This window comes from Oncorhynchus kisutch, linkage group LG23 (genome assembly GCF_002021735.2).
Source record: "Oncorhynchus kisutch isolate 150728-3 linkage group LG23, Okis_V2, whole genome shotgun sequence".
NCBI classification, from domain to species: Eukaryota; Metazoa; Chordata; class Actinopteri; order Salmoniformes; family Salmonidae; genus Oncorhynchus; species Oncorhynchus kisutch.
In genome coordinates, this window is record NC_034196.2 from 46,772,409 (window position 1) to 46,786,430 (window position 14,022).

The window sequence follows — 14,022 nt, forward strand, 5'->3', positions numbered from 1 at the left end:
AACCCTGATCAGAGTAGAGGTCTATAGCTGCAACCCTGATCAGAGTAGAGGTCTATAGCTGCAACCCTGATCAGAGTAGGACTACTGCTGCAACCCTGATCAGAGTAGAGGTCTATAGCTGCAACCCTGATCAGAGTAGAGGTCTATAGCTGCAACCCTGATCAGAGCAGAGGTCTATTGCTGCAACCCTGATCAGAGTAGGAATACTGCTGCAACCCTGATCAGAGTAGGAATACTGCTGCAACCCTGATCAGAGTAGAGGTCTATAGCTGCAACCCTGATCAGAGTAGAGGTCTATAGCTGCAACCCTGATCAGAGTAGAGGTCTATAGCTGCAACCCTGATCAGAGTAGGACTACTGCTGCAACCCTGATCAGAGTAGAGGTCTATAGCTGCAACCCTGATCAGAGTAGAGGTCTATAGCTGCAACCCTGATCAGAGCAGAGGTCTATTGCTGCAACCCTGATCAGAGTAGGAATACTGCTGCAACCCTGATCAGAGTAGGAATACTGCTGCAACCCTGATCAGAGTAGAGGTCTATAGCTGCAACCCTGATCAGAGTAGAGGTCTATTGCTGCAACCCTGATCAGAGTAGGAATACTGCTGCAACCCTGATCAGAGTAGGAATACTGCTGCAACCCTGATCAGAGTAGGAATACTGCTGCAACCCTGATCAGAGTAGAGGTCTATAGCTGCAACCCTGATCAGAGTAGGAATACTGCTGCAACCCTGATCAGAGTAGGAATACTGCTGCAACCCTGATCAGAGTAGGAATACTGCTGCAACCCTGATCAGAGTAGGACTACTGCTGCAACCCTGGTCAGAGTGTCACTGCAGGCTGGTACTCCAGGCTTGGAAATGTAGGAAGGTTCACCTAAATATTGGTTGTTTATATTTGAGAAGAAAATACCTGCAGACATTTAGACACATTCTCTACTTGCTGCATCCTTCTCTGGTCGTTTGAAGTCACAGAGCGGGTTGTCATTTTACCACTACCTTCCTTTGACAATTAGACAGGCTTGAAAAAGACTAGTTTTCTTTTGCTTAGGCAGCCCTTTTCATAGTTTCCCACAAATCAAAGCCATCAAGGTGATGTGTAATCAACTAAGGTTGCATTAAACTGCAGTTACAACAGTCATTTAAAAAGACAGGAAAGATACAGTAAACAGATCAGACAGAGAATTGACTACCGTGTGAACATCTCTTACATTTCATGTGTGTACTGTGCAGATGATGTGCTTATGAGAGATGTGTTAAGGCGTAACCCTAATCCTGATCTATCAGATGTGACAATCGTCAGGGCCGTTAGCTAGGCTGTTCACACACACACACACACACACACACCTCTCTCTGTACTGCTACTTATGAAAAATAGCTTTGCGTGAGGAGGGAGAACAATTAACTAAATGTCAAACTCAACTGCCACTTTCAAACCTTCCACAGCTACTGAATGAAATTCTGGCGACTTGGTCAAATAAATATTACTGAACTAAACCAGCTTATGAACCGTAATCGTTTTATGTGATAAAGAAGATAATTTGCTGCTTATGTTTTGGTGGTCAGTGATTAGTTGAATAATATTGTGTATTTGAATACATAACGGTCTCTGTGGAGTAGCATAGAGGCGATGAGTGACCGCCAGCTGGCCTGGCTAGAAGACCCGTCACAGTTGATGTTGACAAAGCTGCTGTTGGGTTTTTAAATGTAGCCCTCACATGCTAGTTAGGAAACCCTACCCTGCCCGTGACTCTGTGTACTAACAGAGGCTAAGGTTGCGCCAGGAACACTGGTCAGCAGAGCAGAATCCCACCGCCACCTCATAAACAATGTCCACTCCGAGAAACATGAACTGGTACAAGATCCTTCGACCTTCTTATGAAATAAAGCCAACTCCGACGGATCAAATCCTAATTCATCTTCTAATCTTTAAAAAATAAAAATAAAACCTGTCCGTGTAAAAAATAACCTCCAAAGAGTCCCCTGGGGACTCGAGGAGACTATTCTTACCATCTGTTTGTGATGGAAATAGACACGGGATGGTTTTTCATTACCGTCAAAAACTATTTATTTTAAGTTTAAAAAACAAATAAAAATACAGTGGAATATTTGTAGCTACTTTTCAGTGAATAACTTTAGGAGATAAAGCAGATTGCATTCTTCATATCACCTGTCACATTAAGCTTACAGGTAAGATCACAGTCACGTGGCGTTTGTTTACAAGCTCACAACCAGAGAAAACCGGAGCCTTGTGAGTCACTCACTGTTGTGCAGCACGGACCAATGAATCTAGTTACAGTATGGAATTCACAACTCAATGTTGGCCAGCTAGATATCTCATAACTATTAAGTTAACTGTCTAAAATGTGCTAAATGCTGCATTTGGTTTGCTCATTTAGTAGCTCGTTATCTAGCTAGCTAAGTGGTTAGTTATCTAGCTAGCTAAGTGGTTAGTTATCTAGCTAGCTAAGTGGTTAGTTATCTAGCTAGCTAAGTGGTTAGTTATCTAGCTAGCTAAGTGGTTAGTTATCTAGCTAGCTAAGTGGTTAGTTATCTAGCTAGCTAAGTGGTTAGTTATCTAGCTAGCTAAGTGGTTAGTTATCTAGCTAGCTAAGTGGTTAGTTATCTAGCTAGCTAAGTGGTTAGCTATCTAGCTAGCTAAGTGGTTAGCTATCTAGCTAGCTAAGTGGTTAGCGTCTCTTGGTAACAGCAGAGAATGCCCTCCTGGATCACAACACGTTTCCTGCAGAGCAAGAGGATGTTTTGCGAAGTTATGATTTTACCTTGTTTTTCGACCCCCGAGAGTTTACAGTTGTCTAGAAAGCACCACCAGCTGTCTAGAAAGCACCACCAGCTGTCTAGAAAGCACCACCAGCTGTCTAGAAAGCACCACCAGCTGCCTAGAAAGCGCCACCAGCTGTCTAGAAAGCGCCACCAGCTGTCTAGAAAGCGCCACCAGCTGTCTAGAAAGCGCCACCAGCTGTCTAGAAAGCGCCACCAGCTGTCTAGAAAGCGCCACCAGCTGTCTAGAAAGCGCCACCAGCTGTCTAGAAAGCGCCACCAGCGGTCTAGAAAGCGCCACCAGCTGTCTAGAAAGCGCCACCAGCTGTCTAGAAAGCGCCACCAGCTGTCTAGAAAGCGCCACCAGTTGTCTAGAAAGCACCACCAGCCCCAATACGGCGCACTTCAAATTCAAATACTTCTGACTTCATGAACCATCGATCATCCTTGCAGTTGACAGCGCTACAGGGAGACAGGGCGGACAGCTGATCGTCCTCGCAGTGGCAGACCACGTGTAACAACACCTGTACAGGATTTGTACATCTGAACATCACACCTGCAGCACAGGTACAGGATGTCAACAACAACTGCCTGAGTTACACCAGGAACGCACAACCCCTCCAGTCAGTGCTCAGACTGTCCGCAATAGGCTGAGAGGGGGCTTGTAGGCCTGTTGTAAGGCAGGTCCTCACCAGACATCACCGACAACAACGTTGCCTATGGGCACAAACCCACCGTCGCTCGACCAGACAGGACTGGCAAAAAGTGTCTCACCAGGGGTGAAGGTTGGATTCGCGTTTATCTGTCGAAGGAATGAGCGTTACACCGAGGCCTGTACTCTGGAGCGGGATCGATTTGGAGGGCCCGTCATGGTCTGGGGCTGTGTGTCACAGCATCATCGGACTGAGCTTGTTGTTATTGCAGGCAATCTCAACGCTGTGCGTTACAGGGAAGACATCCTCCTCCCTCATTCTGCCATGGCCAAAGAAGAGCCCGGATCTCAATCCCATTGAGCACGTCTAGGACCTGTTGGATCGGAGGGTGAGGGCTAGGGCCATTCCTCTCAGAAATGTCTGGGAACTTGCAGGTGCCTTGGTGGAAGAGTGGGGTAACATCTCACAGCAAGAACTGGCAAATCTGGTGCAGTCCATGAGGAAGGAGATGCACTGCAGTACTTAATGCAGCTGGTGGCCACACCAGATACTGACAGATACAGATACCCCCCCCCCCAAACTAATAGTGTCATATAAAGTGCTAGTGGATTTATATTCAGAGACAAAGTAAAAACAGCATCGTTGACATCAACATAGTGCACATAAGAGCATGTGCTGCATTGAACATGCAGACTGAACACTAGAGACTCCTGGTCAAGGAACAACAAATGCACACCTTGAGAGACTCAAGAGAGATGAGATGACTTAAGTAGCGTAGTAAACGATACCTATTGGACGTTACACAAAGCGAATCACCTTTAACAAAGCAAATACCATTATATTAGGTCAATTAAAAACTCAAACCGGTCCGTGCATCAATACTGGTATATCGTAAAATACGGTATACCACCCAGCCCTAAACGCTATCACTATGTACTGGTTTTAATGTCGATGGTTAAATTAGGTGAAAATGAGACTGGAGTGCCACTAAGGTAAGAGTTAAGGTTATGGTTAAGGTAAGGATTATGGTTAGAGTTAAGGTTAGGGACGTCCCAAGGATCCCTGATAGCATCACCAACCATATGTTACAACGCTTGTTTACGGAAGACAGAGGTGAATACTGTGCTAATTATGTATCCGAGTCTCTGAACACCTGTGTGTAACCGAAGACAATACACCAGAAAAGTGCTCTAATTGAAGAATACTTTCGGCTGCAACTGTGTTAATCCCGGTAAAAATAAAAATAAATTTAAAAAATAAACAGTGTACAGTAAGTGTATATATATATATACTTTTTTTGGCATTGTGAAATTATTTTGGATTTGATGTGAACGTAGATGTATTTATGTTTCTAACCCCATATCACAAGCGATGATTATTAACGTTTCTAAACGTTAAAACAGAGCTCACATGGAGTCATCTGTCCGCAGTACCATCATCAACTGAGAACCCAAAGGGACCGGCTGTAGAGCCGCCTTGGGCTCCTGAAAACTCGGGTTGGGCTTCGCTAGACGACTACGTTTGGCATTACAACGCAATCTAGTTAGTTCAATTTCGTCTCACAATTGTTCATCAAATCCGAGTTGAATTATTATCAGCGACCAAAGATAATACATTTGATACGTACCCATGTTAAAAGGCTGTCGCACAGTTCAACTCGATCCACAGAATTCAAGGTACTCATCGTATTTGTAGTTCAATTTAATCCACAGAGATCGCTCTTATTTATCAGAAAAAAATGACTAGACAGTCGGCTCGGCGAGATGAAATCAACAACACGTCTGATCAACTGGATTAAACAAAACGAGGATTTATTTCGACGAAAAACGCTACTCGGTTTCCCGACAGGATAGATACGGTCCCACCGCCTCTTTTCACGTATAGAAATACATACAGCGTCGAATATAAAAAGGTTGTTTTATCAGTAAACAGTCACGTTGAGACACATCCACCGGTCTATCCTTTCTGTCAAGCTTTTTTCCAACCAGCTGGGGGAAAAAGATGCCACCCTTTTTTGGACCGAAGCTCCGAGCCTGAATAAGATCAACCGTCTTTTATCAAAGTTAGTAAATTCTGAATCCCTCTCAATCATTAAATAATCATAAGCATATACAAAAAAGCACAAATAAATATATAATAACTTATTCCATGAACATTTGAATAAATACATTGGGTTGGATTTAGTGCAGGCAGTGCTTAGGACGCCAAAGCTACGTAGGCTAGAAAAAAGGACCCATGTAAGAACATGAAAGTGGAGCAACTAATTAAAAGGGTGAGACTTTTAGCTTGTAACAGATGTATTTTACCCTATTTGCAGTCTTATTGTCCATAGTTAAAACATGCGACAGATATAATTGACATGTAACTATACCTCTGTGTTGTATGGTCTGTAGCGTAGCTAGTTACATTTAGATATAATTGACATGTAACTATACCTCTGTGTTGTATGGTCTGTAGCTAGTTACATTTAGATATACTTGACATGTAACTATACCTCTATGTTGTATTGTATGTAGCTAGTTACATTTAGATATAATTGACATGTAACTATACCTCTGTGTTGTATGGTCTGTAGCTAGTTACATTTAGAGTATAATTGACATGTAACTATACCTCTATGTTGTATTGTATGTAGCTAGTTACATTTAGATATAATTGACATGTAACTATACCTCTGTGTTGTATGGTCTGTAGCTAGCCCTTGAGTTCTCAACTGAAGGTATGGACCACAGTTCAATCAATTAACTACAATATCCACGCTCTATTTCAGGGTATAAAAAATGTATTAATTCTCGCTAGCGATATGTAATTTTTTTGGGGTGACCAGACCAAATTCATATAGACATGTAAGTTATTGATCAGTCGTTGTGGTTGAACGCAGGTCTAAGAAGCGGTTGATATGTTATATGTGCGCTATTTCTATGGTAACTATATGGTAACTATGGTAACTATACGTTACTTTTCTGGGTCTTTTTACTTTTGGTTTTTGTACACCGGCTGAAAATACTTTTTTATTTTAAAGGACAAGCTATTTCACAGCGTTTTAAATGGTTCTCTACACTGTGTAGCTTGTCACAGGCGAACTGTTTAGATTGTCTTTGCAACCAGGAAATGGCGGAGCGATTTCTACGTTATGCACCTTTTCACTTTCATATACAGTACCAGTCAAATGTTTGGACACATCTATTCATTCAAGGGTTTATTTATTTAGACAATTTTATACATTGTAGAATAATAGTGAAGATATCAAAACTATGAAATAACACATAGAATCATGTAGTAACCAAAAAAGTGTTAAACAAATCAATATCTTTTATAGTCACCATTTGCCTTGACAGCTTTGCACACTCTTGGCATTCTCTCAACCAGCTTTGTGAGGAATGTTTTTCCAACAGTCTTGAAGGAGCTCCTACATATGCTGACCACTTGTTGGCTGCTTTTCCTTCACTCTGTTGTCTAACTCATCCCAAACCATCTGAATTGGGTTGAGGTCGGGTGATTGTGGAGGCCAGGTCATCTGATGGAGCACTCCATCACTCTCCTTCTTGGTCAAATAGCCCTTACATAGCCTGGAGGTGTGTTGGGTCATTGTCCTGTTGAAAAACAAATGTTAGTCCCAGTAACCGAAAGGTTGCTGGATCGAATCCGCGAGCTGACAAAGTAAGAAATCTGCCGTTCTGCACTTGAACAAGGCAGTTAACCCACTGTTCCCTGGTAGGTTGTAATTGTAAATAATAATTTGTTCTTAACTGGCTTGCCAAGTTAAAAAAAAATAAATAAATGTGCAAACCAGATGGGATGGCATATCGCTGCAGAATGATGTGGTAGCCATGCTGTGTTAAGTGTGCCTTGAATTCTAAATAAATCACAGGACCGTGTCACCAGCAAAGCACCACCACCTCCATGCTTCAAGGTGGGAACCACACATGCAGAGATTATCCGTTCACCTACTCTGCGTCTCACAAAGACATGGTGGTTGGAACCAAAAATCTCAAATTTAGACAGATTTCCACCTGTCTAATGTCCAATGCTTGTATTTTTTGGCACAAGTGAGTCTTTTCTTATTATTGGTGTCCTTTACTAGTGGTTTCTTTGCAGTAATTCGACCATGAAGGCCTGATTCACGCAGTCTCATCTGAACAGTTGATGTTGAGATGTATCTTACTTGAACTCTGTGAAGCATTTATTTGGGCTGCAATCTGAGGTGCAGTTAACTCCCATGAACTTATCCTCTGCAGCAGAGGTAACTCTGGGTCTTCCTTTCCTGTGGCGGTCCTCATGAGAGACAGTTTCATCATAGTGCTGGATGGTTTTAGCGACTGCTCTTGAAGAAACTTTCAAAGTTCTTGAAATGTTCCGCACTGACAGACCTTTATGTTTTAAAGTAATGATGGACTCTTGTTTCTCTTTGCTTATTTGTTCTGTTCTTGCCATAATATTTACTTGGTCTTTCACCAAATAGGGCTATCTTCTGTATACCACCCCTACCTTGTCACAACACAACTGATTGGCTCAAACGCATTAAGAAAGGAAGAAATTCCACAAATTAACATTTTTACGCATGGCAAACCTGTAAATTGAATTGCATTCCAGGTGACTACTTGGTGAAGCTGGTTGAGAGAATGCCAAGAGTGTGCGACGCTGTCATCAAGGCAAAGGGTGGCTACTTTGAAGAATCTCAAATATAAAATATATTTTGTTTTAACTTTTTATTTTTATATTACATGATTCCATGTGTGTTATTTCATAGTTTTGATGTCTTCACTATTATTCTACAATTTTAGAAAATAGTTTAAAAAAATAAAAAACTTTGACTGGTGAAAGAATCTTTCAAATACAAAAGATACAAAGTTGCGACCTCGGAAATGAGACCTCTCACTTTGCACTCTCTTTTCATTGGACTATTCCTTATTTCCTCCGTTTCTCAAAAATTCAACCGGCTGCAACTTTCCTAAACTACCTACACTAAGTATATATTTTGTGTTTTGATAACTTTCTCATAAGTGAGATACTTTTAAGTTTCAAATGTTTCCAAAACTGTATCGCGTGTGAGCGGTGCATATTTGCGTTTTAGAAGGGGCATTTCCCCTCAGAAAGCTAAAAGGGAATGTCCAATGGCAGAATGGCCGACATGTACTCTCTGTTCCAGGTCTGTAGGATATGATTAAGTGGCATGGATGAAAACAATGGAAATGGGGAGGTGGACTATTTGCTGCAAGTTGAAGACTCAATCATAGAAGGAGTCAGCAACCCGGTCTTGTTTGTGGTCGTTCTCAGTGTCACGTTCTTGTGTGGACTGGTAACTCTGCTCTGCAGGTAGGCCTATTGTACTTCTATTCACAGCCTATGGGAATGGTGATGTTTTAAATAAACCAGTTATTTAGATTTATTTTTAAATGTTTTGAGTTTCCTGTTTTTGTTTTTAACTGATATGCCAGGGAACGTTCTTGTTAGTAAGTTGTTTTCTAATATCCTGAAAGAGTTTTTTTTTTCTTTCTTCATTCTACTCACGTGGACCTGCAGAAATGAGCAGCAGAACATCCACCCAGAGAACCAGGAACATGTTCGTGCCGTCCGACAGCACCTGCAGTCTGACTCGCAGGTGAGAAGATGTTACAATGCTCCCGTGTCCAGCGTGTTGTGACTTCCTTCTCCTTGGAAGTATCACACAACACCCTTTAAATAATAATCATCTCCAATCAAAGTTTTACAGGATACAGGGTGTAAACGGTGCTGTGAAATGCTTAATTTACTAGCTCTCCCTCAAAAGTGCAATACTCTCTCTCTCTCTCTCTCTCCCTCTCTCTCTCCCTCTCTCTCTCTTCCCCCCCCTCTCTCTCTCCCTCTCTCCTCTCTCTTCCCCCCTCTCTCTCTTTCATCTCTCTTCTCTCTCTGTCTCTTCTCTGTCTCTCTCTTCCCTCTGTCTCTTCTCTCTCTCTTCCCTCGGTCTCTTCTCTCTCTCTTCCCTCTGTCTCTTTCTCTCTCTCTCTCTCTCTCTCTTCTCTCTCTCTCTCTCTCTCTCTCTCTCTCTTCCCTCTCTGTCTCTTCCCCCCCTCTCTCTCTCTCTCTCTTCCCTCTCTGTCTCTTCCCCCCCTCTCTCTCTCTCTCTCTCTCTCTTCCCTCTCTGTCTCTTCCCCCCCTCTCTCTCTCTCTCTCTCTTCCCTCTCTGTCTCTTCCCCCCCTCTCTCTCCCTCTCTCTCTTCCCTCTCTGTCTCTTCCCTCTCTCTCTGTCTCTCTCTTCCCTCTCTGTCTCTTCCCCCTCTCTCTCTCTCTCTTCCCTCTCTGTCTCTTCCCTCTCTCTCTTCCCTCTCTCTCTCTCTCTCTTCCCTCTCTCTCTTCCCCCTCTCTCTCTCTCTCTCTTCCCCCCCCCTCTCTCTCTCTCCCTCTCTCTCTTCCCTCTCTCTTCCCCCTCTCTCTCTCTCTCTTCCCTCTCTCTTCCCCCTCTCTCTCTCTCTCTTCCCTCTCTCTCTTCCCCCTCTCTCTCTCTCTCTCTCTCTCTCTTCCCTCTCTGTCTCTTCCCCCTCTCTCTCTCTCTCTCTCTTCCCCCTCTCTCTCTCTCTTCTCTCAGGAAGGTGAACCAACAGAGCCCAGGCAGCAGTTCTATACAGACATGTCCTGTCCAGTGTGTCTACAGCAGGCCGTGCTGCCTGTGGAAACCAACTGTGGACATCTCTTCTGTGGTTAGTGTGTGTTTAAATACGTCATTAGGGTCTGTCGTGCTCTGTCATTTCAACTAAAACGAAGGAATCTGAACTAGCTACAATAAAACTGATATAGCCGTTGGATAGATGCATTCAGTGGATATTAACACATTTTTGTTGTATTTTCAAGGTTCTTGTATAATTGCATATTGGCGATATGGGACATGGCTTGGTGCTATCAACTGTCCCATCTGCAGACAAATGGTAAGACGTCTTCAAATACCCATTATAACTTGTGTTTACTGTCAATACATGTATCATCATGCACATAGTAATACTACTCGTACATAGTGCTGAAGTTGCTACTATACTCTTGCTATGTTCTCATTTTGATTCTTAAATAAAAGGAAAATAACATTTTCAAGACAGTTATTGTACTGCAGTTGTTCTTGGTGCACTGACCCCTCTACCCTGACCCCTCTACCCTGACCCCTCTACACTATGTGAACAGGTGACCCTGCTGTTCCCTCTCTTTCATGAGCATGCCACCCCTCAGCAGGTACAGGATGGAACAGTTGAACCGCTCCTCATCCTCCGGGATCTCGGTGACTACAACCGCAGGTTCTCAGGACAACCCAGATCGGTATGTATTTCAAATCCAATGTTTATTTGTCACATGCGCAGAATACAACAGGTCTAGATCTTAGTGAAATGCTTACTTTGTCTTATGCAGTCAGAGACAGGTTGTCTGAGTGATTGATACGTGTATGTGAGGGTCAATTCTCTCCCTGCGGAATAGATAAATCGATATTTATTGAAAGCAGAGTTGGCCGCAGAGGCAGATACTCCTCACATTGAAATGCTTTGGGCTTGTTTCTCAGACGCTGAATCCCATCTCAATAGCCTATTAATTGATGATAGGCTTCACTGAAGTTGTGAGATGTTGCAAGTCAAGAAATTGCGATGCATTGTGAGCTTTAGATTGCAGATAGATGGGCCTAGTGCACGGTTCTGACTCGGTCTGCATGTTGGCTGACCTGCCTGTACTGTGTCCCTCTCTCTCCGTCCCAAGCTAGCTCCATGTGTTTGTGTTCTCGGAAGTACGGAAACTAACCAGTCTCCTACGTTCCAAAAACACTGAATCTTTAGGAGTCCATTCCTAGCCGACTCGAATCTTGACACTCAGAAATGGGAGTCGACACCAGGAGTCGAGGAGTCAATGATTTTGGAGTCGACTCTCCACAACTACGAAATCGTCGTTAACAGTTAGGAAAATGTCAGAGAAAGGCAAGCGACAGCCGTGAAGTCCTGTATGACTTTGAGAAGTTAAATGCTACCCTTTTGAGATGGAATTCACATACAGTAATGGTAGTACTGGTGCAATGCTTAACCATCTGAAAGAGACCGACTCTAAACGTTGTTGGCAGTAGCACAGCTGCATTGTGAATTCACATACGCTTTAATGGGAAACCGATAATATAAGAAAATGTCAGTTTAAAACGTGAAGAGAAATTGTCCGTTTGTCACATCCTTAGTATTAATGTCGTGCATTACACTAAATCCTTTTCTCCCATCTCAGCTGATGGACCGGCTGCGTGACGTCCCCACGTTGCTGCGCCACCTCTTCAGGGAGATGTTCTCCGTAGGGGGCCTGTTCTGGATGTTTCGTATCCGTATCCTGCTGTGTCTGATCGGGGCTCTGACCTACCTGATCTCCCCTCTGGACTTCATCCCCGAGGCTCTGTTCGGTCTGCTAGGCTTCCTGGATGACTTCTTCATCATCCTGCTTCTGTTCATCTATATCTCTATCATGTATAGAGAGGTGGTGACCCAGAGACTGGCAGCGTGATGGAGAGAGGTGGTGATGGAGAGAGGTGGTGACCCAGAGACTGGCAGCGTGATGGAGAGAGGTGGTGACCCAGAGACTGGCAGGATGATGGAGAGAGGTGGTGACCCAGAGACTGGCAGCGTGATGGAGAGAGGTGATGGAGAGAGGTGGTGACCCAGAGACTGGCAGGATGATGACACCCGTTCAGTTCGGCTGCGGGGAAATGTGATTGTGATGCAGGAGGACAATATATGCTATTGACATAGTTACTGATCATCGCTTAGCTTCAGGTCAAAGACACAGTGAGAGTGCTCTGTTGCTTTGGACTGGAGTTCCATCATGCAGAAGTGTGGGGACTAGTTAACGGGTCTGTTGGCAAAATGTTTGTTATTGGCAGGTTGTTATTTCATCAGTTGATGTAATCCTATTGAATATGCTAATCTAAAGTGTGTGTGTGTGTGTGTGTGTGTGTGTGTGTGTGTGTGTGTGTGTGTGTGTGTGTGTGTGTGTGTGTGTGTGTGTGTGTGTGTGTGTGTGTGTGTGTGTGTGTGTGTGTGTGTGTGAAAGTGAAAGAGAGAGGGGCTGGGACAATAAACTGATAATTACTGACATTGCATTCCTATTATGTTGTTGGACATTTTTTGTTATTTTTGCTACACATTCCTGTCGATTTGTTCTAAAAAAAACATTTATTTGGTCAACAGTAATAGCCTATGAATTTAGTTTATTCCTGCTATCAAAGTATCTACCTGTTCCTGTTTCGCTGTCGACTGCTCTCTAGCTTCCTCTCCCCACTGCATAGGGAGGAGGGAGCCACGCATTCTGAGAAGCACAAGCGTATGACCGTTGGGGGAGTAAAAATACAATTTCAAGGCAACTACTCTTCTAGTTACGGAGAGGAGTCACTGATTTTTTGTGAGTATATTTATTTTTCTCCTCTTAAGGTTGAGTTCATGGCACCACTTTACAACTTGAGTTAGTATGGTTTTGATTTGCCTCGGAGGAGAGAGCTCCAATTTTGTAGTGAATAGGCTTTAAGTAACTTTAGGCGTAGTGCTGGAATCTAAGGAAAATTGGAGGACATTGGACTTAAAAATTTGAGTGATTTTAGTCAATTAGCCAACATATCAACAATATCATATTTAGAGTTAGCAATCTAAGGATTTTAAGTTCCAACTTCCTCATGTGGTGAATAATACAAGATGGCTGAACATTTTCTGAAGAGACAAAAAAATGTATGTGATAATTCAGTTTTGTTTTCTCTTTTGACAGGTCGCACATCAAAATGTCGAATCTCCCGTTCCCTGGATACGTTACCAGAGTCCTGTCTGCAGTAACTGCCCATAAAAAAATATATATGTTTATCGTTGTGTTTTATTATCGGAACAAAAATAGTTTAATGTATTGAAAATATGGACTGGTTTTAATTAGCAAAATAATGGCAGCTGAATTGAATCTTGTCTTTTGTACACATGGCTGTACTGCAGCATGACTGGTTAACTCATGTATTAATTTAACTAATTGACTGGTCAACTAATTTATTCATTTAACTAATTGACTAACTCATTTAACAAATTGACTGGTCAACTCATTTATTAATTTAACTAATTGACTGGTTAACTAATTTATTAATTTAACTAATTGACTGGTCAACTAATTTATTCATTTAACTAATTGACTAGTTAACTCATTTAACAAATTGACTGGTCAACTCATTTATTAATTTAACTAATTGACTGGTCAACTAATTTATTCATTTAACTAATTGACTGGTTAACTCATTTATTCATTTAACTAATTGACTGGTTAACGCATCTATTAATTTAACTAATTGACTGGTCAACTAATTTATTAATTTAACTAATTGACTGGTTAACTAATTTATTAATTTAACTAATTGACTGGTTAACGCATCTATTAATTTAACTAATTGACTGATTAACTCATTTATTAATTTAACTACCTTTTTTTTTTTATAAACAAAAAATCAATTATAATCAAGACATGGGAGGAATAAATCATGTTTTTCTTTAACAAATGTAAATGAAACGAGGTTTTCACATTGATGTTTACTGCTTTGAACTGAACAAATTGGAAGGACACATTTTACATAGTCTTTTTTG

At 42.2% G+C, this 14,022-nt stretch overlaps 2 protein-coding genes across 12 annotated transcripts in view; one reads left to right on the top strand and one right to left on the bottom strand.

The window, feature by feature from the left end:
- The window catches only part of LOC109883135 (protein Hook homolog 3-like), a 77,765-nt gene extending 72,377 nt beyond the window's left edge, over positions 1–5,388 (bottom strand). For 5 of the 7 annotated variants that reach the window (XR_004204942.1, XR_004204941.1, XR_004204940.1 and 2 more), the window contains exon 1: positions 5,058–5,171. Coding sequence is in view for 4 of the 7 variants with exons in the window: in XM_031802285.1 (XP_031658145.1) it covers positions 5,058–5,114 (57 nt within the window). In the remaining 3 variants the exon portion in view is untranslated. Of the gene's footprint in view, positions 1–5,057 lie in introns of all 7 variants that reach the window. The other 2 variants (XM_031802286.1, XM_031802287.1) reach the window with 2 other exon arrangements.
- Positions 5,381–13,261, top strand: LOC109883136 (E3 ubiquitin-protein ligase RNF170). 5 transcript variants are annotated; one of them, XM_020475186.2, is made up of 8 exons: positions 5,381–5,492; positions 8,580–8,746; positions 8,954–9,032; positions 9,999–10,110; positions 10,262–10,335; positions 10,583–10,714; positions 11,651–12,814; positions 13,172–13,261. In XM_020475186.2, the coding sequence occupies exons 2-7, from the start codon at positions 8,604–8,606 to the stop codon at positions 11,918–11,920; spliced, it is 810 nt and encodes a 269-aa protein (XP_020330775.1). In that variant the 5' UTR covers positions 5,381–5,492; positions 8,580–8,603; the 3' UTR covers positions 11,921–12,814; positions 13,172–13,261. The 5 variants fall into 5 exon arrangements, with proteins under 5 accessions (XP_020330775.1, XP_020330772.1, XP_020330774.1 ...); XM_020475183.2 differs by lacking the exon at positions 5,381–5,492 and adding an exon at positions 5,617–5,702; XM_020475185.2 differs by lacking the exon at positions 5,381–5,492 and adding an exon at positions 5,728–5,791.
- The last annotated feature ends 761 nt before the right edge of the window (positions 13,262–14,022 follow it).

Excerpts from the sequence above, each read along its gene's own strand:
- LOC109883136 (XM_020475186.2), top strand. The coding sequence starts at position 8,604 with ATGGATGAAAACAATGGAAATGGGGAGGTGGACTATTTGCTGCAAGTT. Across the intron at positions 10,336-10,582 it reads GTCCCATCTGCAGACAAATG|GTGACCCTGCTGTTCCCTCT; the intron begins GTAAGACGTCTT and ends CTATGTGAACAG. Across the intron at positions 10,715-11,650 it reads TCTCAGGACAACCCAGATCG|CTGATGGACCGGCTGCGTGA; the intron begins GTATGTATTTCA and ends CTCCCATCTCAG.